Source organism: Sturnira hondurensis, unplaced genomic scaffold (genome assembly GCF_014824575.4).
Source record: "Sturnira hondurensis isolate 20B ecotype Veracruz unplaced genomic scaffold, ASM1482457v3 Scaffold0006849, whole genome shotgun sequence".
Taxonomy (NCBI): domain Eukaryota; kingdom Metazoa; phylum Chordata; class Mammalia; order Chiroptera; family Phyllostomidae; genus Sturnira; species Sturnira hondurensis.
Genome location: NW_028079480.1, coordinates 3,067,841 through 3,095,477, shown reverse-complemented (window position 1 = coordinate 3,095,477; position 27,637 = coordinate 3,067,841). Strand labels below are relative to the sequence as shown.

General features: G+C 38.8%; 1 protein-coding gene across 3 annotated transcripts in view; it reads left to right on the top strand.

Annotated features, from left to right (window-relative positions):
- Positions 1 to 26,885, top strand: part of CC2D2B (coiled-coil and C2 domain containing 2B) — a 98,979-nt gene extending 72,094 nt beyond the window's left edge. The window contains exons 26-35 of one of the 3 annotated variants that reach the window (XM_037050855.1): positions 192 to 290; positions 2,450 to 2,632; positions 2,796 to 2,993; positions 4,628 to 4,717; positions 7,492 to 7,605; positions 9,595 to 9,729; positions 10,126 to 10,248; positions 21,117 to 21,175; positions 23,256 to 23,433; positions 25,244 to 26,885. In XM_037050855.1, coding sequence (XP_036906750.1) covers positions 192 to 290; positions 2,450 to 2,632; positions 2,796 to 2,993; positions 4,628 to 4,717; positions 7,492 to 7,605; positions 9,595 to 9,729; positions 10,126 to 10,248; positions 21,117 to 21,175; positions 23,256 to 23,433; positions 25,244 to 25,432 — 1,368 coding nt within the window. In that variant the 3' untranslated portion in view covers positions 25,433 to 26,885. The remainder of the gene's footprint in view (positions 1 to 191; positions 291 to 2,449; positions 2,633 to 2,795; positions 2,994 to 4,627; positions 4,718 to 7,491; positions 7,606 to 9,594; positions 9,730 to 10,125; positions 10,249 to 21,116; positions 21,176 to 23,255; positions 23,434 to 25,243) is intronic. The other 2 variants (XM_037050856.1, XM_037050858.1) reach the window with 2 other exon arrangements.
- Positions 26,886 to 27,637: the final 752 nt, after the last annotated feature.

Here is a 27,637-nt window from a genome sequence, read left to right as displayed (position 1 = left end):
ACTGGTTATTATTTGGCTTTAAATAGTCAATTATGTTTTAAAGACATTAAAAAGTGAGAAAAATATCTTTTTCTGTCTATGCCTTGTTTTTTTAAAAGAAAGAGAATGATTTTTATACTTACCTATAAGTTTGTAAAATTATTCATCACATGATATAAAGTAAATAATAGAAAAATTATTTATTTTAACAGGATCACTGTTTCAGGAACTACAGTGGTCATTCATATATAAGAAATAATTGGCTTGGATCTATTGTATTCCCTTTCTCTGCTCTTCTGCAACAATCTGAGGTAATGGAAAATTATTCTTTGTTGATTATTCTAAGTTTTTACCTTTGGCCAATAGAAACATTGTCTGATGTCTCTGAATTAGATTCTGTGGTTGGCAGGTTGTTACATCTGTTAAAGGGATCTTTTATTTGAGAGCCACTGAATTGTTGGAGTGTTTGAAGGTTTTAGCGGTCTCCAGAACAGAAGACACCCCCAAATCTACTTCTTAAAACTTTAAAGTGTATATTGATACAGATGGCACAGCTAGCTTTGGGTCTTTAAGCAACATTTATATTTGGATATAACTTTTAATAGGACCAAATTCACAAATGTTCTGGTTAAGGATGTTGCTTTGTAAGCATGGGTTTCAGGAGCTTCAGCTTCTCGACAGTGTTTATCATTAACCTTGAGACTTAGGATTAGCACTTGTCTCTGTTATACTCCCAGAGGGCTCTGCTATTGGGTGATGTGGCAAGAATATGCCTACATGACCAGCAAAATATAAAAACTCCAGCCTAGATTCCATTTTGAGCTCTGCTACTTACTTACAGAATTGTGCCAGATGTAGCATATTCAGAAATGAATTTTCTACCTTAGTGGACTTCACTGTCTGTAGAAGAAATCTCACATTACAGTACAACCTCATAATGCTGTAGGGCTTCGAGAGGGTTATGAGGTAGGTACAATGATACAGTAGGGAGCACCTTACTCTTCCTGGTTTGGAGGGGTCGAAGAAGGGGGTTGTTCAGAGGGGTTGGGAGGGTAAGAGGAGAATGAGGAGGAGAATGAAAGATTAGGGAAATATTTACAGAGGAGATAACTTTTGAGTCAAGTCCTAGAGATGAGTTTGTCAAGCAAACAAGAGCATTTGACTCAGAAGGATTTATTAGTGTGTTAGTTAATAATGCATTTGGTTGTGCCACAGAAAACCTAGCAGTGGCTGAGGTAAGGGGTCTATTTATTTCACCTAAAAAGAAGTCTAGATGCCAGTGCAGCAGCTCGAGAATATCTTTAAGAATCCAAGCTACTTTTGGGTTTCCGTTCCACTGTCCTCACCACGTGTCTTTCATCTTTATAACTGCAAATTGTTCGCTGCACTTCCAGCCTCATAGTCATGTTGCAGACAGGAGTCAGGATGAAGCAAGACGTGGCAGTGCCCGTACCAGAAAAACAGACACTTGAGCAGAAAATCCTTGCAGACCTCTTATATCTTGTGAATGTGACTTACCCATGACGTGGCTGTCATGTTGCCACCTAAAACTGTTGGTGAGAAAGGAGACTGGGTATTAGGGAGAGGAGTAGGAATGTCTGTATAACATGCAATCACAGGATTGCATGAGGGAGCATGTTGTGAATATAAAGTGTTGCAAGTAAAGAGCAATAGAAATTTAAGTTGTTGGAAGGAATGGGGCTTTCTGCATTTGTAAATCCCTGGAGATATTTCTCAGTTTCAGCAGGACTGTAGTATGGAGAGGAAATTCAGAATGTGAGCTTCAAAGGTAGATGAACCTGGGTTATAATCCAGGCTGCACTACTTATTGCCTGTGCTGTGATCTTGCCCATGTGACTTAAATTCTCTGAGCCTCGGTTTCCTTATCCACAAAATGGAGAGAAGAGCAGTATCTACCTCACTGAAGGGCGTGATCTGTATCTGTGGCTGGGCACAGTGCCCTGCACATACGCAGTGCTCAACAACTGTCAGCTGTGATCATTAGTTGTTATGGTTCTAACGTAGCTCCTCCCTGCACACACAGGTACACACATACACACAGGATCCTTCCTCCTGTGGACCTGTGGGCTGCCCTTCCTGCTCTGGCAGTTTTTTCTCTTTCTAGACCCAATGAAAAATTGTGACATTGTCTTTGAGCATTTTCTCTGAGCCCAAATTAGATTTTTTCAGCGTTCTTATCACTCTGGTACAGTAACTTCCTCATTTTATCCCTTTCTTACTCCTGCCCGCTTTGCACAGCACATGTTAGACAGAGACCCAGGGTGTCCAGGGCACCTGTGAACAGATCACCATGGAGAACCTGATCATCCTTGTACAAGTACATGTTAGCTGAACCAGCACGTGCCCATGCAAGCCTGCTTCGTCCAGTGGAGAAGACAGAGCTGGGCTACACTACGTTTGGCCGATGTTTTCATTGTGCAGAATTGATTGTGTTAATACATTCTTTCAGATCAATGGAACAGTCCAAGTAAATATCCCACCCATTTTGCTTGGGTATACTTGGAGTAAGACTTACATGTCTCCTAAAGAAGATTATAATGGGCAGAATTTAAAAGAATGTACCTTTTTAAATATTTTTGCTACCATTGAACCTCAGATATCCTATATCACCTGTAATCCAGAACTAGACAAGGTATGTTTGACACTGAATTATTTTTGCTCACACTAAAGAAGTGTAAAGTATTTTAAAAATCAATAACAATAATTTCAGAGCTGGCAAGAAAAACATTAGTTTTTTATATTTTCCTGTGGGAACAATGTGGACCAGTATTGAAATATTTTAAACTTGATATTAGTTTTCAGATCAAACAGATGTCTTGTACAGAGCACAGATTTTTAAAAAAAGTTGTAAAGCAATATTTCCCAACCGAAGAATCATAACTACTGTATTTAATGATGATGGGAAACAAATCTTAGTAACAAGATATATCAAGGCATTGAACCCACCTCAACAGCTCCTGGACATATTTCTTCATGATTCCAATGCAACTCTTGTAAGTTATATTTATTTAGTAGTTTTACTGAGAGAAAATCCATATAACATATAGTTAACCCATCTAAAGAGTACAATTCAGTGATTTTTAGTATCTTTACAAAATTGTGCAACCATCTCCATTTTCATCACTCAAAATTTATATATTTTAGCTTATTTTTAACATTAATTTCAACTCCAAATTTCTTACTAAAATTGCTTTGCCTTCAAAGATAGCTTCCTGAGAGAAAAACCACCGGTGTTGCAATGTGTCCTCCTAAGCCCCGATGGAAGATCCTTCTGATCCCCTTTGTTTCTGCCCCCACCCCCATCCCCGTTGACTAGAGGTCGCTGTTGCCACACCCACTCACATGAGCATCCTGGCTTCACAGCTTTTCTATCAATCTTTGGAAAATGATGCAACGATTTCTTTGACTTTCAGGCAAAATAAAAAGTTATGTACCTGAAGGGGTTGTGTCCTTCTAAGGGTTGCTTCTCACAGGAGTGCTACTCATTGTTGTATGTGGGGATGCAGAAAAGTGTTGTATTTTTCTGTGTAAACTGCCAGCTGACGCTTTCCACCCCACCCTTATGGGACTTTATGCCCATCTATTTGCAAGCTGACAAAAGAGACAAATACTCAAATTTTAATTTCATATAAAATGAAGATATACTCAGTATTGACTCAAGAGGATATAGCTTCTTCCACTTTGAGAAAGCAAAATATGAAGTCAGAAGTACATAATGTCTCCCCTTTGAGAAAAAAAGTAAGCTTTGATTAAAGAACGTCTAGGAAAAATCACTCATACATTTTGTTTTGAGTGATTCAGTTTTGATTGAGTTTATTGGATTTCCTCAGAATATTTACTTGTCTGTTGTTAAGCTCCCTTCGCTGGACTCTTTAAGCTAAAACCAAAATTTCTAATTTAGGTTGTTTTTTGCTACATTCTTCTTTTCCTTCCTGAGTTTCTTCCTGTCTGCGTTTCCTGATGCCCCAAGTCCAAGGAGATATTAGTGCTTTTATATTTATTTCAAAGACAGTATTTGTGTTTTTTAAAAACGTAAACCTACCTCCTCTGCTCGTCAAGGACTGTGAACAATGACAGTGTAGGAGGTCATAATAGCTCATAAGTGGCAGCTATTGTAAATTAATGAAAATATTAGTGAACTTTCTATGTTAACTTATTATTTGTTTTGTATCCATTTCTTCTTTCCTACTTTAGCCTGAGTCCTTGTCTCCAGTCCTAGAGTGGGAAAGCTCATAACAGCTTATATTAATAAAAATAATTCCAATTTTGAACCTAAAAGCAAATCAAACTTATGCTATTCTTCAACATCTCTTTTTAATTTTAACAGTAATATTTTAAATATATATGGGATATATTATGTTTAAATTTTTCATAATTTATTACAGTGAAATGTAATGGTTAACAGGCACGCTCTGGAATCAGGCTGACTTAGGCTAATTCCTAGAGACCCCATATATTTTGTTAGTTGTGTGGTGCTGGGCAAGGTAAGCCTGTTGCCTCTTCTGTAAAACAAAATTAATAATAGTATGTACTTCACAGGATACACTAAATGCAATAATAAGGCATTTAAAACATTGTGATGAGCATATAGTCTGCACTCAATAAATGTTGCTTAATATTATTCTAGGACCTCATTGCTCATTTTGTATCTTTAATCCCTGTTATACCTGATATACTGGATGAAAATGATGGCTTTGATATATGGATGACATCAGAGGTAACAAATTGCATTTTATAATAAAAATTTATAGTATTTCTTAATTATTTTTCTTTTAAAGAAACTGTTTTCATTTATTGATTTGAGAAAGAGAGAAACATCGATTTGTTGTTCCAGTTATTTGTGCATTCACTAGTTGTTTCTTGCACATGCCTGACTGGAGAATGAACCCACAACCTTGGTGTACCAGGACAGGGCTCTAACCAACTGAGCTACCCAGCCAGGGCCTCAAACAAACCTGTTTTTAGAATATGTAGTACTTTGCCTGGTGAAAATGAAAGCATTTGATAATTAAACAAATCATTTGCAGTTCTAGTAACAGTCCATAGATATAATTCTGAAAGACCAAAAACCTTAATGTTATATGTGGTATCTCATAGACACTTTTATTTGATAGGAGTTTTAGGGGTACAATATTATGACAGGCTCCAGAGAGAAACATGGCTTGATGTTATGGATCTGCCACACCCTGAGGTCTAGGGCAAGTGCCCCCCCCAGGTTTCCCAGTCTCTTCACATTTGAATGAAGAGCTTGTATAGCACATGAATTGAAGTTCTCTTTAGATTGGTTGCCAACTAAAATACAGGCACCATGCAATATTTGGGACATATTTATACTAAAATATTATTTGTTTATCTGTAATTAAAATTTAATGGGGCATTCTGTTTTTGCCCCCAATCTGGCAACCCTGTTTAGAGCGCTTCTTCCATTCTACCTTACACAATATTTAGTTGCTTATGTACTGACCCAACCCATTCTCTACACGTACATCCTAAGGTTAATCTCCTTTTATTAAGAGGAAGACTTGATTCTTATTTATCTTTATACTTAGCAGTTATAAACCGCACTTATAAATTTTGCAGGCAGTATTTATTTATTTCTTTTATTATAAATAAAAATATTTCATAAATATTTTTCATTGGAAAATATTAGTATGATGGGAGTCTAGGAGAGAAACACTTTCTATCTGGACCTGATGATCCCAGAATGTATTCAGAATGTTTTAGAGGCTATTGAGCTGAATTGGATTTAGGGAGCACAGGGTTAGTTTACAGGCAGGTTTCCCTGTGTTCTGCTCAGTGAGAACACGGGGAGACACAAGCATGTGGTACTAGGGATTCAGTGATTCAAGTCTGGTGGAACTCAAACAGGTGTCATTAACTCCAGACTCTTCTGAGACTCTTCACACTAATTAGAATGTGCTCAGGCATAGTATGACCCTGCAGCATGCTGAAAGGCAGACTCTCACAGAACTAAAATGTAATCATCAGGCAAATACACCCCCCTCAACTCCAAACACTACCCATAACTTAGATGTTACTACAGGCGTGAGATTCTTCTTGGCATATGTCTTCCCACCGACATGAACTCTTTGGCCATGTGGTGTCCGTGTGGATAACTAACTAGATTGTAACAAGACCTGAGTTATTTTCTCCTACCTAACATTTTGGGGTCACACCTTGGTTCAAATCTTAATTTCCTCATGTGTATCATCCAAGGGTTTTGACTGGCTGACACACACAAAGCATCTGGAACTCAGTGTATTGGTTTCTTACTTTCATCCATTTCCTCCTCTTATGAGATCCAGACAGGGGACCTTGTTGGCCGGACATTGAAGACTACTCATATTCTGTTCTTCACTCTTCTGTCCACAGTTTTCTTTCAGAAAAGCTATGTTACCGTCCTCCCTAACCTCCATCCCCCACCATCACATTCAGCCTGTGTGTACTGATGTGGCTATATCAGTAGTAAAAACGTTAGGAAGCTTTCAGACTGGTTGGTAAATGGTCACTTCTGAGACCTCCTGAGCTCCCTCCTCCCGGTCTCCCTGGCTGCCACAGCCCTTTCGCTAGGACTGTAATGAGCTAGAAAGCACATGTCCTGTCTAAACGGCGTGGCTGCCACTCAGCAGCCACAGCCAATTGCAGCAAAAACATTTAGGCCCATATGTGTTTCAATTTCCAAGAGAAGCCAGAAACCCAGAGTTTTATCACGAGATCTCCCAATTTGAACAAACATTCTGGGACCAAACAGAATACACTTGCACAGTAGAACCAGGTCGCAGTCCACCAGTCTGCCACCTCTGCCGTGTTTGGTCTCCGCCACAACTGCATTATTAGGCACCACTTACAGGGTGGGCAGAAATAGGTTTACAGTTGTGAGTATGCCAAACAGAGTTTATTCTTATAGTGTTATTTATTCTTATATTATTTATTTGTATTACAACTATAAACCTACTTTTGCCCACCCCTGTATTTGAATACACCCAGCCCAGCTGTTCAGCACTTTGAGTTGAAGAAATTTCAGTCTTCTTTCCTGACTGAGTCCCAGCTAAGATCTTTCTTTCTTTCTTTGAGATGAAAGCACTGTGTTGGCACAGAACAGAGTGTAGCACTATTGCCCAAAGGATCCCTTCCTCCTTGCTCAGAGGACACCAGCACTCTGTTATTTCCTATCAGATGAGGTTCCCTAAAATACCAGTCCACACACCCCTGTATGCCCAGGGCAGTTTACTATTTGTCTAAATAAAAATGTCCCACTTTGGATGATAAATTACTTGGTCACTTACGCAGTGCCCACATTAACTGTCCTGGAGTAAAGGGAACCCTGTGTTCCACCGTAAGGTTCTCGCCTCCTAACGCCCTAGTGTTTTGTCAGGCAGACAGTCCCAGAGCTTTTGGCTTTGCAGTCAGCCTGGTATTGATTTCGTTACTCAACTTTCTTTCCTCCATCTCTTTGTTGTTGTTATTCCTGTTGCTTTTGTTTTGCCTTAGCGCTGCATCGATTTGGCTATTGGAAACAAGGAGGAGCATGCCATACTTCTCTGTAATTTCTTTTTGTATTTCGGAAAGAAAGCTTTGGTCCTCCTGGGAACCTCAATGTTAGAGGTAAGTGCTGGAGTTAGTATTCAAATAGTGTAAGCAGAAATATTCAGCTATCAGCTGCAGGTTTGAAAGATTTCAACCCCAAGTTTCCATCTTTAGCTAATTAAGGAATTTTGTGGGCAAGCAATTATTTAGTCTGGATAATGTTGGTTCTCATCAAAAGTTCTACAGTGTAAAGAATGACTTCTTTTTGTTTTTCTTCTCTCTAAACAGTACTAGTAATATGGGGCTACTAGAAATATTAGACTAAACAGTAAATATCTGGCACTGAGAAGAGCACTTGGTTCGAGGTAACTGCTCAGGGACGGTGGTGGTAGAGTTACAGTCGCAGTTGTAGTGGCTGTGACCACTATTGTCACCATCATCTTCTCGTGTTCCTAATACTGTATTTTAAGATCCTTAAGAAAGACTTTTCCCCACTCTCCATTGCTGTTTTTACTTGCACAAGAAATGGGCCATAAATTCATGTTTACCTACCTGAAATTTTTGCAACTTAATTATATACTCCTGTATTCATACATCCAAAAAGCTGTCTTCTTTCAAACTTCTTCTATTTCAACCTAAATAGTCTTGATATGTGTTATAATTTCCCGTCTAGTTTTATGGGTTTTTTTTTCCTAATGGCTCATTTCTCTACATTCCCTTGGCATAGCTTTTATTTTTGTGTCACAATTGTGTCAGCTGAAAGCCTATGGTTAATTTCCCCGCATGGCCTCCTGCTGTAGTTTTAAGTGCCACGAGATGGCAGCAAACAGTCAACAATATTTCAATAAACATTTGCTTTTAGACCTGTGAGTTACTATCATGGGTAGCACCCCTCAACTGTGTTTAAACTCAGTTTTGTGGTTGAGGCAAAGCCTCAGCTCTACTGTAAAGGAGATGAACACAGTGAGAGAGAACAGGAGATTTGGAGCTAGGGAAAGCAGGCTACCCAGTACAGTGTTAAGAGAATGGGTGTGGGGGTTGGTCAGTGAGGGTTTTAAAAACCAGCAGTGCCATTTACTAACTCTGTGATCTCATTCTTTTCTTTAAAAAATTATTTTAATTGTCTTTTCATTACCATTTATCCTCATTATGCCCCCCACCCTGCAGTCACCACACTGTTGTCCATGTCCAGGAGTTCTTTTTCCTTTTTCCTCTATCCCTCCACCCCCTAACCACCACCACCCATAGCCGTCAGCCTGCTCTCTACCTTTACTTCTCTGAGCTTCAGCTATCTTCTCCCAAAACAGGAACCATGCCTTTTACTGTTACCCTAGATGTGTCCCTTAACCGACTGTTATCTGGAAAATTAGCATAACAATCATTCCTATCTCACAGAATTTGGAGTGAATCAAAGCAGGAAAATCAGTGCAAATGCTGAATAGAGTACCTGATGTATATAAACACTCGATGAATGGGAAATAGTCATTATTATTGTTACCTGAAATTTTAATTCTTTGCCAAGAGAAGTTTGCACTTCAATAACACAATGATTCTTATTTCTCAAATTGTTTCCTGATTTTTTTCTCAGAATTAGTTTAATAGCTTTTTAACTTCACTTGGCTTTTTCAGAGCCTAAAGCTAGTTTCTGTTCCCAAACTCTGTGGTGCTCACCCCCTCTTCTGAGTACATGCTACTCAAAACAGGGCTAGTCCACGTAGCACCGTAGTGTGAATTAGACAACAGTGCCCCTACCTCAGAACACTAGCCGTTAGGAAATTGTCCTGATTTTGCTAGAACAGTGTGTCTTACTGCCATGAGGGGGCGTCTGTAGGACCCACCGTAGGAGGCAGCACTGGCTCAAAAGCTCTCATTTGAATCCTCACGCTAGCCTGGGCCTAAAGGTTTCTGGAGCTCCAACTTTTTTTCCTTTCCAAAAAAAGTTCAAGGCCCCAGAAAAGGCTTTTAGAAATCCAAGATATCACGTGTTTACATTGTAATTTTCACATTCAAAAATGTGTTAAATCAAGTACCCACCTCAAATGACTTTAACTTCTTTTCCTCATACAGGGGCACATGGCTTATGTATTAACTCATGAAACTGATGAATATTTGCTTTGGAATCCATTAACTGGACAATGTCATAAGCAGTTTGACCCATTTTGTCCTTTACAAAGTGTAGACTGTTTGTTTGATGATGGAAATGTAAGTGTACAGTGTGAGAAAAATCTTTGAGCTACCTCCTCAAATCAAATCAGTGATCCATCACCCTGGCTATACATTAGAATCACATGAGGAATGTTGAAGTAAATATAAAAGTTCAATTAGAATCCCTGGGGTGTGAGTCCAGGGAAATTTTTTACCCCTAAATCCCCCCACCCCGAGGTGATTCTGTAGTGCCTCCAAGGCTGAGGGCCAATAACCAATGAGCAGTCTAATGATCACGTAAGCCTGGAACGCCTTTACCTTCTGCCTCAGAACCTGCCTTGGCTTCTGCCACCTCATCCGGTAGTAGGACTGTAAAATTTTGCTCCATCCTAACCAGCCATGGGTTTTGTTCTCGCATGGGCCTGTACCGATTTTATATTAATGTTTTAATAGGTCTGGTTTAATATTCAACAAAATAATACACCAATGGCTGTATATTTTGACTATTCAAAGGAAAGTTTCTGGAAACAGTTGCTTCCAAAAAATTTTCAAGGGACACAAGCACAAAGCATACAGGTAAATCATATTTTTCTAGCTGTGTCAGTGTGAAAGTTGCCCTTGCTTCTAATCTTTACCAGTTTTGACAGCTCTTGTTATGTTTATATAGCTGGTTACTTATTGAATTATTTGGCAATATTAATAAAGCCTAGTTTTCTCTGTCATCAAGCCAGAGTCTGGGCTAACCTGGAAAGAGGACAGGAAAGAGAAGCAGCAGACTCCCTGCCCAGGGCTAGGAGGCCAAGCAAAGCGCAAACCTGGGCTGAGGTACCAACTCAATCAACACATGGGCTCAGTGTGTGTCACACTGGACCTGTGACACACTCTGGATTGCTTTGTCCTTGGTATTCCAAATTCTATTTCAACTGCTGTTTCTGAATGAGCCATGGTGTGGCAGGCTGCGGGCAATGGCAAAATCCAAAAACTGAAAGCTATGAGCCCAGGGGGAAAAGGGAGGGGATGAGATAAAGAGAAAATAACAATACAAAAATAGGCAGGAGACAGTTCATAGGAGCAGAAACTTTTAATGCTCAACCTCACTCATAATCAGAGAAATACAATTTAAAATAATGAAACACGATTTCACATGCATAAGATTGTCAAAAATATTTTTAAGTGTGATGATACCAAGTGTTGGCAAAGAGGCAGAGAAATGGTGGGAGTATAAATTGCTATAAACACTTTGGAAAGCAGTATGGTGATATCTGTAAAGTTGAAGATGCTCAAACTTTGATTTCTCCAAGCCAACTCCTAAGTATGTAAGTATACCCTATAGGACCTTGCACAAGGAGACAAGTATAACTATGTTCATTACAGAATTGTTTGAAATAGAAAAAAAATGGAAAAATTCATCAACCAGAAAATTGATACATGATTTGTGAAGTACTCATACTATGAAAACTTCTATACAGCAGTAAAAAAAAAGTATGAACCAGTTTACAATAGTTCTCAACTTGACCATGCATTCATTATATCTCTGTATATAAAGCTCCCCAGGTGATTGATTCAAGTGTGCAGCCAAGGTTGAGAACCACTGACCTCAGCCATGTATGGCAACATGAATGAATACAAAAAATGTAATGTTAAGCAAAATAAAGAACTTGTCAAAGGACACATATAACACAAAAACATTTATATGAGGTTTGAAAACTGTACGTTGTTTATGTATATATAGACATGTAATGATAGCATAAAAGCATTTATAGGAAAGATAAATACCAAGCTCAGGTTAAAAGTTACCTTTGGGGAAATAAAATAAAGGAATGAGATCAGAGAGAAGTATACAGTGTACTTCAAGTCTATATGTACTGTTTCACTTTATTTAAATATCTAAATTGAATATGAAAGAATGCAAAGATTGGGTGGTTGGGGGGAAAGATCAGACAGTACCAAAGCATATAAAGTGAAGAGTTTCTCTCCTTTTCCACATCTCTTTCTGCTCTCTAAGAAATAACCATTCTATGCATCCTTCTAAACATTCTCCATGCAGCTGCAAGCATATGTTTATCTGCTTTATATATGTGGATTATACATATTATATACCTAACATATAAATATAGGTATATATTTATACCTATATATGTCATATATATTACATATAATAGGTATTATATATTATATATTATACACATATATTATATATGTATATGGTGCTATTCATGGTTCCATATAAGTTTTTGGAATATTTGTTCTAGTTCTGTGAAGTTCTGTCAAGATACCACTGGTATCTTGACATGAATTGCATTGAATCTATAGATTGCTTTGGATAGTATGGACATTTTAATGATGTTAATTCTTCCTATCTATGAACATGGTATTTGATTCCATTTATTTGTGTCTTCTTCAATTTCTTTCTTCAGTGTCTTATAATTTTCCAAGTATAGGTCTTTTACATTCTAGGAATAAAATTCCTAGGTATTTTATTCTTTTTCAAGCAATTGTGAATGTGATTGTTTTCTGAATTTCCCATTCTACTATCTAATAAAATATTATATTATATATAATATATATGTATATTATATATACATATATATTAGTTATAATATATTATATACAGTAGGTGTAATATATAAATATACATATATATTAGATAAATATATAAATGTACCTGATATATGTTTATAAATTAATGTGTAAATATATATCCCTTGTATTATAAATATATACATATATAATACCTATATATAGATATATACTTATACAAATATATATTTATATATGAGTATATATATATTTCCTGTTTGTTAAGTTGTTATAAGGGAAATGTGCTTATCTCTCTTGTGCAAACCACATTTGCAGAACCCACAGGCCATATCTTTCTCGTCCCATCCCAAAGTTGTGAGTGAAACATTGCTTTTTCTAGAGGGAGAATGATATATTTAGAAGTGAGGTTTGTTGTTTACTATTAATCATTCTTCTATTCATGCAGCTAATGTTTATTGAGTGCCCACTAGGAGCCAGCACTATGCTAGGTAAAGGTGCCACAAGGAAAAATGCATGTCTCAGTATTCTTGGGACTTGTGTTCTGGAGGAAGAAAGAGCAGGAAACAAACACTTGCAGTATGGAGTGATAACTGCTATCAGAGAAGTAATGAATGTGCTTTGGGGGTGCATAGCTAGAGGACCTGACAGGAAGGAGAGCTGCAGAGGCTTCCTGGAAAAAAGTTATGACCAGCACAGTGAGGAAGGGTGAGCAGGAGCTGGCCTGGAATAAAATCAGAAAAGAGAATGGTCCCAGGAGAGAGCAGGAACAGTGGGCATAAAGATGGGCAGTAGCAAGAAGATGTCTGTCAAGCAGCTCAAAGGCCAGTTTTGCTGCTGTCAGGGAGTGAGCAAAGATGAGCTCAGGAATGAGCAGAATTCTGGTAGGGATTTGGGCCTTTATCCTCAGGACAGTCAACAACTAACGTTACAAATGCAAGGGCTGCCATGATCAAAATTGTGTGTTTGAAAGCCACTCTGGCTGAGGGTGGACTCTAAACCTTTTGCCAAGTAGAACCATAAATGTAAAACTCATAGTTGCCTCTGACTTGTATCTCTACTGATTTTTTTCTGGTAGGTTAATGGATGGCCCTTGATCTTCTGCCTTGACAAATACATACCATGATAACCACTCTGTGAACAATGCTTTTGTTATCATAATTGAGAACACAAATTTGAGTGTGCATGATGACAACATGTGTACTCAGAAATGAGTAAACGGAAATTCTCTTTAAGCTTTTTATTTTCATTTTTTAAGTTTCTTTTTTATTGTATTTTTCCACTACTGTTTATCCCCCTTATACTCTCTTCCACCTCCTCCTACCTACCTCCCCCCACCCACAATCACCACACTGTTGTGTTTGTCCATGAGTTCTTTCTCTTTTTTGCTTAATCCTTCCACATTCCCCCCAGAGCTGTCAGCCTGCCTGCTCTCTCTGAGTCTGATTCTATTTCGATTGTTAGTTCAGTTTGTTCACTAGATTCTACGTATGAGTGAAATCATATGGTATTTGCCTTTCTCTGACTGGCTTATTTCACTTAGCATAGTGTTCTCCAGTCCATCCATGCTATCACAGAATTTTCTTCTTCTTCACCACCAAGTAGCATTCTCTTGTACCACAGCTGTTTTATACACCCATCTATTGATGGGCACCTGGGCTGCTTCCAGATCTTGGCTACTGTAAATAAAACTGAGATAAACATAGGGGTACTTATGTTCTTTCAAATTAGTGTTTCAGGTTTCTTCAGATAAGTTCCCAGAAGTGGAATTACTGGGTTGAAAGGCAGTTCCATTTTTAATTTTTTGAGGTAACTCCATACTGCTTTCCACAGTGACTGCACCAATCTGCACTCCCAGCAACAGTGAAGAAGGGTTCCCCTTTCTCCACATCCTCGACAGCTCTTGTTTGTTGATTTCTTGATGGTAGCCATTCTGGCAGGTGAAAGGTAGTATCTCATGGTGGCTTTATTTGCACTCTGATGATTAGTGGTGATGAACATCTTTTCATATGTCTATTGGCCTTTTGTATGTCCTCCTGGGAGAAGTGTCTATTCAGGTCCTTTGCCCATTTTTTAATTGGATTGTTTGGGGCTTTTGGTGTTAAGTTTTATAATTCTTTATAAAATTTGGATATTAACCCCTTATCAGATATATCATTGGTGAATATGTTCTCGCATTCAGTGGGTTGTATTTTTATTTTGTTGATGGTTTCTCCTTTACTGTGCAAAACCTTTTTAGTTTGATGTAGTCCCATTCATTTATTTTTTCTTTTATTTCCCTTGCTAGAAGAGATATATCAGAAAAAAATATTGTCACAAGCAATGCCCAAGATTTTACTTCATGTTTTATTCTAGGATTTTTATGGTTTTGAGTCTAACATTTAAGTCTTTAATGCATTTTGAATTTATTCTTGTGTGTGGCATAAGAAGGGGGTCTAGTTTCATTTTTATGCATATATCTGTCCAATTTTCCTAACACCATTTATTGAATAAAGCTGCCTATAGCCCATTGTATGTTTTTGCCTCCTCTGTCAAATACTAACTGACTATAAAGGCATGTGTTTATCTCTGCGCTCTCTGTTCTGGTCCAGTGATCTGTGTATCTATCTGTTCTTATGCTGGTTCCATGCTGTTTTGATTACTGTGGCTTTATAGTATAGTTTGATATTAGGTAGCATGATTTCTCAAAATTTGTTTCTTTCTCAAGATCACTGATGCTATTTGTGGTCTTTTGTGGTTCCATATAATATTTTGGAATATTTGTTCTAGTCCTGTGAAGTATACCACTGGTATCTTGACATGAATTGCATTGAATCTATAGATTGCTTGGGGTAGTATGGACATTTTAATGATGTTAATTCTTTTTATCTGTGAAGATGGTATATGATTCCATTTATTTGTGTCTTCTTCAATTTCTTTCTTCAGTGTCTTGTAATTTTCCAAGTATAGGTCTTTTACATTCTAGGAATAAAATTCCTGGGTATTTTATTCTTTTTCAAGCAATTGTGAATGTGATTGTTTTCTTAATTTCCTGTTCTAATATCTCATTATTGGCATATAAAAATGTAACTGGCTGCTGGATATTAATTTTGAATCCTGCTACTTTATTAAATTAATTTATCAGTTCTAGTAGTTTCTTGGTAGAATTTCTAGGGTTTTCTATGTATAGTATCATATTATCTGCAAATAATGACAGTTTTACTTCTTCCTTTTCAATTTGGATGCCTTTTATTTCTTCTTGTCTGATTGCTGTGTCTAGGACCTCCAGTACTATTTTGAATAAGAGAGGTGAAAGTGGACATTCCTGTCTCATTCCCAATATTAAGGGGAATGCTTTTAGTTTTTTCCTACTGAGTATGATGTTGGCTATGGTTTTGTCATATACAGCCTTTATTATGTTTAAGTGTGTTCCCTCTATTTCCACTTTGCTGAGAGTTTTTATCATACATGGGTGCTAAATTTTATCAAATACTTTTTCTGCATCTATTGATATGCTCATGTGGCTTTTATTCTTTATTTTGTTTATGTGGTATATCATGTTTATTGATTTGAGGATATTGTACCAACTTTGCATCCCCAGCATAAATCTCACTTGATCATGGTATAGATCTTTTGATGTACTACTTTTTAAAAAGATTTTATTCATTTACCTTTAGAGGGGAAGGGAAGGAGAGAGGGAGAGAAATATCAATGTATGGTTGTCTCTCATGCGTTTCCCCACTGGGAACTGGCCTGCAACCCAGGCATGCACCCCGACTGGGAATTGAACTGTGATCCCTTATTTTGCAGACCCACACTCAATCCTCTGAGCTACACCAGCCAGGGCTTGATGTATTACTTTTGGTTTGCTAATATTTTGTTGAGGATTTTAGCGACTATGTTCATCAGGGATATTGGCCTATAATTTTCTTCCTTTGTAGTATTTTAATCTGGTTTTGAAATAACTATGATGCTGGCCTTGTAAAATGAGCTTGGAAGTCTTCCTTCCTCTTGAATTTTTTGAAATAGCTTGAGAAGGAGAGGTGTTGGTTCTTTTTAGAATGTGTAGTAAAATTCACCTGTGAAACCATCTGGTCTAGGGATCCTGTTTGTTGGGAGTTTTTGGTTTTTTGTTTTTGTTTTTACTGCTTCAATTTTACTATTTGTAATCTGTCTGTTTACTACTTGTAATCTGTTTAGATTCTTCCTTTCTTAGTTTTGGGAATTTTTATGTTTCTAGAAAGTTTCCATTTGGTTCAGCTTCTGCAATTTGTTGGAACATACTTGTTTATAATACTCTCTTACAGTCCTTTATATTCCTTTGGTGTCAGTTGTTAATTCTCCTCTTTACTTTCTGATTTTATTTATCTGGATCCTTTTTCTTTTTATTTTGATGAGTCTGGTTAAAGGTTTGTCAATCTTGTTTATCTTTTCAAAGAACTAGTTTTTGGACTCATTGACCTTTTGTATTTTTTTAGAATCTATTTCATTCATTGCTGCTCTGATCTTTATTATTTCCTTCCTCCTACCCATTTTTTGGGCTTTGTTTGTCATCATCTTTCAGGCTCATTTAAACATGAAGTTAGATTGTACATTTGAGATTTTTCTTTTTTCTCGAGATAGGCCTGTAATGCTATGAATTTCCCTCTTAGGACTGCTCTCCCAATGTCCCACAGATTTTAGGTCATTGTGTTTTCATTGTCATTTGTTTCAAGGTACCTTTTTATTTCTCCTTTGATCTCATTATTGACCCATTCATTGTTTAATAATATGTTATTCAGCTTCTATGTCTTTAGGGATTTTTTAGTCTTCTCCTTGTGAGTGATTTCTAGTTCTGTGGCATTATGGTCAGAGAAGGTAATTGATATGATTTCAATTTTCTTAATTTATTGAGACTTGTTTTGTGTCCTAACATGTGCTCTATCCTAGAAAACGTTTCATGTGCACTTGAAAGGAATGTTTATTTTGCTGCTTTGGGGTGAAATGAGCTCCATTTGATCTAGTGTGTCATTAAGGCTGCTGTCTCCTTGTTGATGTTCTGTCTGGAAGATCTATCCATTGAAGTAATGGGATGTTAAAATCCTGTACAATGACTGTACTTTTGTCAGTCCTTCCCTTTATATGCATCAAGATCTGCTCTACACATTCAGGAGCTCCTATGTTGGGTGCATAAATGTTTGCTAGGGTTATATTCTCATGTTGGATTTTTCCCTTTATCATTATGTAGTGTCCTTCTTTGCCTCTTACTATAACTTTGGCTTTAACGTCTATTTTGTTGACTATAAGTATTGCTACCACAGGTTTTTTCCCTTTCCATGTGCATGAAATATCTTTTTCCATCCCTTTTCTTTTAGTCTGTGTGTGTCTTTCATTTTGAGGCTGGTCTCTTGAAGACAACATATAAATGGATCTTGTTTTCTTATCCATTCAGCTACCTATGTCTTTTGATTGGGACATTTAAGCCATTTACATTTAAAGTGATTATTAATAGATATGTATTTATTACCATTTTATTTTTAACTATTTTCCTCATTTTTTTCTTTTTCTTCTCCTCCTTCTCCTTCTTCTTTAGATAAGCCGTTTAACATTTCTTATAATTCTGGTTTAGTGGTGACAAACTCCTTAGTTTTTTTTCGGTTGGGGGAGGGGTCTTGGAAACTTTATTTCTTCTTCAGTGTTTAAATGATAGCCTTGCTGGGTGAAGTAGCTTCAGTTGTAGGTACTTGCTTTTCATCACTTTGAATATTTCACGTCATGCCCTTCTGGCCTGAAGTGTTTTTGTTTAGAAATCAGATGACAGTCTTATGGGAGCTCCCTTCTAGGTAACTACCTGCTTTTCTCTTGGGGCTTTTAAGATTCTCTTCTTGTTTTGAAGCTTTGCCATTTTAATTATGATATGTCTTGGTGTAGGCTTCTTTGGGTCCCTCTTGTTTGGGACTCTGTGCAATTCCTGGATTTGTGTGTCTTTTTCCTTCACTGGGTTACAGAAGTTTTCTGTCATTATTTCTTCAAATAGGTTCTTGATCCATTGCTCTCTCTCTTCCCCTCCTAGTATCCCTGTGACACAGATGTTATGCTTCATGTTGTCCCAAATGTCCCTTAAACCATCCTCATTTTTTAATTTATTTTTTCTGTATATTGCTCTGATTTGGTGTTTTTTCTATTATACTTTGTCTTTCAAATTGCTAATTTGATCCTCTGCTTTCTCTAATCTACTGTGTGTTCCTTCCAGTGTATTATTTATTTCAGATATTGCATTTTTTATTTCTGACTAGACCTTTTTTATGGTGTCTATGTCTTTTTTCATGCTGTTGAACATCCTTTTAATCATTACTTTCAACTCTATATCTGATAAATTGCTTGCCTCCAGTTCATTTATCTCTTCTTCTGGAGAATTCTCTTTTTCTTTCACTTGAGGTCTGTTTCTTTTTCTTCCCATTTTGGCTGCCTCTTTTTATTTGTTTCTGTGTATTAGGTAGATCTGCAAAGACTACATCAGATGCTGCCAGTGACTGACCCTGGGCAATCTGTTTGGAACTATCAGCTCGTGGTTACTTCTGCCAAGCCCAAGCTGCACACTAGGCTGGCATTTACCAGCACCAAGCCTAGGGGATGGTCAACTAAAGTCTCAGGGCACCCAGAGATCTGCCTCTGCCTGCAGGCTGTCCATTAGGCTTAATTGCTAAAAAGGCCTCTGGCTGTACTCCTTGGCATGGTTTAAGATCTACAGGGTGGGGCAGGAAAAATTCTTGTGGGTGGGGCCATTGCTCATCCCAAGGCTAATACTGCATGGAGGAGAGAGCTCTGCCCTAGAATGATGGCTTCTGCAGTATGAGGAATGACTGAGCACAGGGATCCTGGCAGCTGACCCTTCAGCTCCTTCCCTAGAGCCATCAACCCCAGACTCTCCTCATGTGGCTCTAATCTGCCCTGTCTGCCCTCCACCAGAGCCCAGGGTAAGTGACTACAAATGAAATTTTGCACATCTCTAGCTATCTCTCCCTGGCAGACAAAAACTTCGCTGCTTTTCACAGCTGGGTGTTAGGTGGGCATCTTTCCTGGTTCTGGTGCTCTAAGCTGGGGAGCCTGGCTTGGGTTTTAGACCCCACACTTCTCAGTGGGAATCCCCAGCCACTGAAATATCTCTCCTGAACTTCAGAGGCTGTGTGTGGGAGCCCAGCCAGCCCTCTTGTGCCTCCACACTTCCTACCAGTCTCAATGCAATGGTGTGGTTTCCTTTGTAAGTCCTTGATTATAAGATTTTTCTCCAGCTAGTCTTCAGTTGGTTTTTCAGGATAATTTTTCTATAATTTAGTTGTAATTCCAGTTTGGTCCTGGAAGGAGGTTAATATAGTTTCTGCCTACTCCACCACCATCTTGGATCACCTCTTTTAAAATTTTAAAGGTTATGAGTTCCCTGAAAGAAAGGGGCCTTTGCTAGAAAAAGAAAGTGTATTAATACTCCATAAATTTATCTAATCAGTGTAACCCAGATCTCTTTCTCAGGCCTGAAGGGGGCCTAACTAATCCACAAGAGTTGCCTGGATCATGCAGTTGGGAAAGAGGGAGGTGGGGATGGGGGAAGGGACATGGTCTGGAGGGGGCAGATAATGGTTGGTGACAGCAGTTAGGGAATTCAGTCTAGTCTACCTGTCCAGCCTGGAATAGATGGTGGCCCCTGCAAGATGGTGCTGGATTTCATACTGCCTTTCTCCAGTATCTCCCATCTCCTGCTGTGTTCTGTTGTGGGGAACTTGCAGTCCTGACCCCATTTCCTAATCTAGTGGGTCTCCAACTATGGCAGGCATCAGAACCACCTGGAGGGCTTGCTGAAACAGGAGTTGCTGGGCCAGCTTCAGAGTTCCCGATTTAGTGAGTCTGAGATGGGGGTAGATAGTCCGAATCTCTAACAGGTTTCCAGGCCACACTTTAGGAACTTCTGGTTTAGGTCGTCATCTGACAGACAGCGTTCTCAAATCACTCCTGAAATTTTCTGCGACTGAGAGGCCTAACAAGTGTTGCCTCCTTTGTAAATCACAACCCTCATTCCACTCATGAGGAAGAAACATCTGTTCCTGTCTCTCTATCTGCCTCCATTTCTCAGCTCAGATATATCCAAAGTAAAAGCTATAAATTCAGCCCCTCACTCTTGTGTATGTGAGCCCTGCAAGGAGGGGAGGACTGGGTTGGGGTAGCCGTGAACTTGAGAAATCTTCCCCTCCTCCCAGCAAATCCTGCTGGTGGGAAATGTGGTAGAGCATTGATCTCTGTTGGTGGGGTGCCGGAGCAAGGTCCTGGGGACAGGGGAGATTGAGATGGACTGTGTGTGTGTGTGTGTGTGTGTGTGTGTGTGCGCGTGAAAATGCAAAAACCTGGTTCCTGCTGCTGAAAGAAACAAGTACTCAAAAGAGTAAAGATGATAAACTACATTAGAAGAATGATAATAATAATAGCTGGTGTTTATTGAGCAATATGTGCCAGGTTTTACATGTACTACTTTATTTTAAGAATTTCATGAAACCCCAAAGAAGTAGGTAACATTATTGTCCCTTTCTTAAGATGTCGTAACTGAGACTGAGAGTGGTTAAGTAACTTCAACCAAGGTCATAGTTAGTAAGTGGGAGAGACCTGTGCTGCTGCAAAGATTATCTGGGAGAATCAAAAAGCATGTCAAATGCTTGTTTGAATACATGAATTGACAGCAGCATAGTTGTCTAACCCATGAAAAATACTTTTTGTAAATTCATCCCCCCCTCCCATGCTCTGGCAAAGTAGATTTAAAATCAAAGAAAACTCTGTTATTTGTGTTTTACCTTTGTGCCTCTGTGATTCAGTGGTTTTGCCACATGAGACAGGTTTTAGTTCCTCCTCATTATACTTAGCAATCCCCCTAGAATTTTTTCTAATTTTAGTTGTTTGTATTTCAGCCTGAAGAAATCATTTATTCTGATACTAATAAGGGCATGGTGGATGATCTAAAGAACAGGTATGCTCTATAAAGTGATATTATGGTTGTCATGTTTTCTCCCTAATCCCTCATTCAGCCACCTTGCAGTCCTCATGACTGGTTCAAAGTCCTAGTGCTCAACACTTTGAATGCTAAACTCAAAATGTCAGAGTTTAAAGTAAGGAAAGGTTTATTGATTGAGGAGGTGCTAACTGAGAAGATGGGAACCCTAGCAGGTTCTCAAATCCATCTTAAGAAAGTACAGCATTCAGGCTTCTTTTATGTCAAGGGAAGGGGAAATGGAGGGGCAAGAGATGATTGATGACTGCAGATATCTGGGTACCAGCAGGGGTCTGAGGAAGACCCCAGCTAATATGAGTCCAGTTTTGAGGCTCCTGCAAATCTTTGATAAATTGTCATTATTTTTGTACACATGTACCCTATCTCCTTTGGAGAGGCACCTTCCAGCAAGGGGCTGTTTTTGTAAAAACTCAAGCCTGAAGGAGAATTCCTCTAATGTAGAATGTCTGTATGCAAGAACACAGCAGCCTTGAGCAAAATAGAGTCAGAGCGCTGATTATTTCACTCTATTGCACTCTAAACCAGCCTCTCAAAATACCTATTAGATTCAGCAACAGAAGCGTGCAGTGGAGATCATATAGTTACCCCCGTTGAGCCAGCTGTCTCTTGGTGCAGGCATCGAAAAGTGGCTCCTCTGCCGCCCCAGATGCTCCTTGACATGACAGGCCAAGTTAAAAATGGTTGCCTGTGGGAGACATTGTGGGCTGCTGCTGGGAAGTCCTCGACACAGACGCCTGTTGACTCTATGGTAATAATGCAGTAGCTAATACTTCTTTAAATGACATGAAGGTAGATGGCCCACAACTTGGTAAAAACATCCAAGATGGGTGGTAGAAACATCAATACTGAACCTTCTAGGGTCTCCCCCTCCCTAACCCCTTTTCTCTCTCCCCCACACAAACACACCCTAAGGAGTTGTTCAGTCAAGCTTAAAGGGTCACAATCTTTGCAGCAGGCCCTGTTCCTACTCCAGGTGTGTCTAGAAGTTTCTATGCTAGAAACTTCTAGATCTGTCTGCTCTAGTGGTTAATGCTGTCATAGCAGGTTGGCATGTAAGCTGATGCCCACTAATCCAAACAGAGCACAAAAAAAATCATTTTGACACTCCCTTCTTTCATTAGCATTTAACCCCTACCTCTTGCTCCCCTCCTTCTTTTCCAGTTCTTAACAAAAAGGGAAGAAATGCAGTTGGGAAGTGGTTCCCAACTTCTGGTTTTCGTCAGAATTGCCTTCTGAACTATTTAAATATATAGGTATCAGACCAGACTTGTTGAATCAACATTCTGATAAAGTCCTACAAGGTGATTCTATTGCCTAGCTACTACTGAGACTACCTGCTAACTCCAAGCTACTTAGTTACACTATGTACTCGGCCAAGAGGGGGTCCCAGCAGCTTCTTCTGTAGCACACACTGATTCTGCACAGAGGACAGGCTTCCCAGAAGGAAGCCCGTCAACCAGCCCACACTGTGCCTCACCTCTCTCCTCCCTGGAACAGTTCATCACCAAACACTACTTTGGGGGCTGGGTATACGGGCAAAATCCCCGCTCTATGGAGTGTACGTAACTGTAGGGGAAACAGATGATCACACTTACCAGCCTCCCATCTCTGCGTACTGATTTCACTGATCTGATAAACCCATCTCTACTAACATCCCAGGCCTGATATATGAATTTTTGTGATTCGGATTTTTTGCAGTCTCTTAGGGATCCAACATCTTATGTCAAAGGATAATCTTAGAGAATAGGAATATCAACCCAGTAATCAGGCAGTAGATGTCATATCACTCCTGAAAGGTAGCAACCTACACACTGGTAACTGGACTACCCCAGGGAGCTTCTCGCTTTCCCAAGCCAAGCAAGCACTTTCTTCTCTCAGACTTGACTAATGTGAATAGTGGCAGATATCCCTAGCCATAGAGGTCTGATTTCCTCCTAAATTAAATATGTATCATTCTCATGCTCAAGTAAAAATGGCAAAATTCCTTTCACATTTACTAAATGAGTTGTAATTTGTCATAAATACAATCTTATGGTAGGATTGAAAGAACTCTGAAATGTAAAATTATGGAATGGCGACCTAATCAGCCAACACGTTGGAATCGACAATGTACCTCTGTTTTGCGACAAATTCTTCCTAAGCTAGAACTTGGCACCGGAAGCTTTGTTTCCTCTGAAGAAGAGAGTGAATTTGACAGACTACTACAATTTTATTGGGTTTGTATATTATTTGATGCATTAATTACATTTGTTTTATCTGTGTTGGTAATTGCCTTGTAATAGGCATCTTAAATATCCCTGAAATACCTTTTATCTTGATCCTAGATGATAGATGCATTTCTTTATAGACCAAAAGAATTTAAATGTAGTGAACAGTTATTTCCTTGATCAAGCTGCATAACGTTTTCTTGGAATCAGTCTTATGCTTTATGATGTGTAAGCCACAAACTTTGGAAAGAAATGCCCAAAAGGAAACCACCTGCAACTGAGAAACTGAAAAATGGTTTCCAGGTAGTAGTCATAGAATGAATTTCCTGTCTTTGGTTCTGGGCAAGGGGACTCCAGGCAAGCTTTAATATTTTCTTTATGAAAATTACTCTCAAATTTATACATCGACCCTCAACTTCTCACCTGACTTTCCCTCATAGATTTGACAAGATCTTGGATGATAAAAAGGCATCTCAAATTCATCAAGTTCATAACCAAACTCGGTTGGCATTTGGTATATTGTTAGGATCCTCCTTTTCTTTCCTTATCCTACCCCCCCCCTTCTGGGAACCCGCCTACTCCTCTTTTCTGTGAACTGGTCCAGTGGATTTTTGAAAGGCCCAGCCTCCCAAGAGTGAGATTCCTTCTCCCTTCTATCTTGTAGAGAGATATGTCTCCTCTGAGAGAGGAAAGGAAGGAATTTGTTGGGAGTTGGTACTTGGGTTGCAAGGGAAAGATCTGTAGTTACTATTCATTCATGAATAGGGAGTCAGTTGTTTTGTTTTGCCTTAATTTTAATAGAATTAGGGGTAAACTGATAAGTGAAACAGTTAAATATATGCCAAGGTTTAAAATTTGGAGTCCTTTTTAAAATTATCTGACTACTTGATAATACACAATCATAAACCTGCACTAAATTCTGTAGCTGGGACTGAAATCCTGGCTCAACAATTAACTAGCTTAACCAAGCCACCTAACTTCTCTGTACTTTCTACTCCTCTGTGCAATATAAATAGGGATAAAAACAGTGATCTGTTTTGTGGTTGTGGTGGTGAGGATGAAGTAAGGTAATATTTACCCTAGCGTCCAGCAAGTGTTTAGTAAATGCGAGCCATTATTTGTATCCTGTGTGCCAGGATACAAATGCGTGCTGGGCACTGGCGTTATGACAGTGAGCAGAACAGCTACAACCTTTTGCATTCATAGAAACTGTGAACTAGTTAGACCAGAAAACATGTAATTGCAATGTATTTTGTGACATAAGCTAAGGAAGGACAGTGTACTATGCAATCACATGAAAAGAGCATGTGAACAGGTTTAAGGATTAGAGGAAGCCTCCTGAAGTGAACAGTCTAAGGCCTGAAGGAGGTTCATGATTCCTCTTGGGTAATTTTATGTAGGTCTGTGTTGCATACGCCTTTACTCCTGTCTCACAGTTATCACTTAATAAATACAAACTGAATCAATGTTAAATAAATTTTCCAACATGCTCACTTAAATCCCTCATTTATAAGACCAAGCAATTTTCTTGTTGGCAATCTGCTATTCTAGAAAGGGTGCAAGTATGTGGAATGCTAAGTGTTCATTCAGGCTTTGGCATCAAACAACTTGGCTCTGCTTCTCTGTAAAATATGTTTGCTTGAGAACTAGGTATGTATATGAAGCATTTAGCACTATACCTAGGACATAGTAAGCAACCACAAAATAATTATGACTTTTTTATGACTACCATTTCTTTGAGGTTTCTGTCATCTTTCTGCATACAATTACTTACATGATTGTAATGTAGGTTTACATGTTATTCTGTCTTTTGGTCCAGATTGCAGGATTTCCTATCCAGATGCCATACACTGATATACAGTCAATTGTTGATGCCGTCTATCAAACTGGAATTCACTCCTCTGAATTTCCCCATACGGAATTTGCTCTTGCTGTGTACATTCATCCATACCCGAACAACATATTATCTGTATGGGTCTATCTGGCTTCCTTAACTCGACAACAGTGAAAAGGAAGAAGGGAAAAGGAAAAGTTGTACCCTGGGCTCCCAGACCAGAAGCAACCTGAACTCTTCCAGTACTTTGGTATTTTGCAACTTATCCTCAAGTTCAGCCAAGTATGAACCCACTTTTTGGTTCACTTATAGAATGGGGCACCATGAAAACGCACTCCCTAAGTCCTTAACGATGAGTCTAGATGACCTCCTCACCAGGTACCTCTTCAAGAAGGACTCTTTAGGAAAGTCTGGTGGCCTTGGGTTTTATTCTGGGAAAGAAGCAATTCCGGCCTTTCCCTCTAAAGCCAGTGTTAAGTGTTACTCAAATTGTGGGCCTCATACCACCTTCATCAAAATCACCTGGATCGCCCCATTGAAAATGCAGATTCCCACACTCCACTCAAGGCCTCTACTGAATCCAAACCTCTGGGAGTGGAGATCTAGAACCTACAGTATTTTAAACAAGCTCCCCAGGTAATTCTGATGACCTGTTAAGAACGAGAACCCTGCCTTACAGTGTTATAGTTACTAAAGTAAAGCTGGTATGTTTGATGCTGGCCTGATGCAATCCCAGGTAGAAAAGTTATTCAGAAAGAAACCCTCAGATCACTGCCTCTCATAAAGTAAAAGATTAATTCGCTGATGAAGAATAATAGGAAAACCTGGTGTGTTGGGTTGAGGACTGAGGTCAGCTTCTGGGAGCTTCTCAAAAGCTTTAACTTGGGTTGCTGCTGGTGTGAAGTTCTTTCAGCTCCAAGTATTTGTAAGGGACTCCCAGGAAACTAATGAGTTTTCCTGATCCTGCGAAAAAGGGAGAAAATGGTTGTATCAAATCTTAAGACTCCTTTCTTTCTTTTCTTTTTTTAAAGTTCTTTTTGCTTAATTGTTGTTCAAGTATAGTTATCTCCATTTTCATCCCACCATACCCCTCTCCCCCAACCCTCGAACCTACCCCCTTTGGTTTTGTCCCTGTGTCCTTAGGACTTCTTTTTTTTTTCTTAGTGAACTCCCCATTCTTCTTCTGGCACTTTCCTGCTGCTTTCCTCTCCCAGTGGTGGCCCCAAGGCAGCCCACTGAGACCCTAGAAGCCCCTCAAGAAAGGGTGGACAGAGATCTAATTAGGAAACTGTGTAGTTTCTTATAGTTTTTTATAGTTCTAAGAAAAGTATTTATACAGTTTACTTAAATGTTATATAACAATGTACTTGTTCAAAAAACATCAAAGGATGCAGATTTCCAAAGTTTGATGAGAGAAGTTTCCTATGAGGTGAGGGTAAGAGGAAGAAAATTCACCTCTCACATTGCAGGAGACTGGGGCTTCTTGGGTCACTCCCACAGACAGCAGGGACTGCAAATTCAGCCTCTGGGACCCCTCACTCTGCATCCTCCCCACAATATATCTGCATAGGCTGGTGCCAGAGAAGACCTTATTTATTTGTAGTGATGTCAGTCTTAGACCAAACTTGAGATTGAAAAGTAAAAAAAAGTAGAGAGGTGAGTGAAGGAATGTTTTTTTCTCCCACATTAAAACCTAATTGTGTATGAGAAAACTGATCAAAATTTTAGTTTTTATTTAAATGTTTGTGTTTAAAGGGTATATGAAGTTTTGTTATTAACAAATCTCTCACGTTGATTGTGGTACCGCCAACTGTTATCTGTGGAAAGACAAGGTTGCAAAGAAATGCTGCATTCATGCAGTTCATTTCCATGGCACTTAGAATGTCTACACAGCTAGTGTTAGTTGTTTATGGTTTTAGAATTGATAGGTCACTTAAGAATAAGGCAGAAAGTGTTCATAGATGAGCACGCAGGACTTTTCTGTGTTAAATGCATTTCTTTACGTGTGTGCTGTATGTGCTTCTCAAATAAAATTTTTCCCCCAAATTGTGTAATTGTCTGCAGTGAACCATTTTCATTTGACTGTTTAAGAAATACTTTAAGTCTAACATATAATTGTAAAGTTCTTTAAATCATTCCACAAATAATTACATGAATTTTGTAATTACATGTATTAGTAAAAGTGCTATTACTTGTGCCCAAAATGGTGCAAGAGCATTATATATATGCATGGTGATAAAAACCTGGATATCACAAGAATTGTCAAAAGAAAATAGTAATAATGTTGCTTCTGGGAAGAACCGGAACAGAGGAGGGAAGGGGGCTCTCTAGTCACATACAGTTTTTCACTGTTTGAATGTTTTACCTTTTGCATGCATG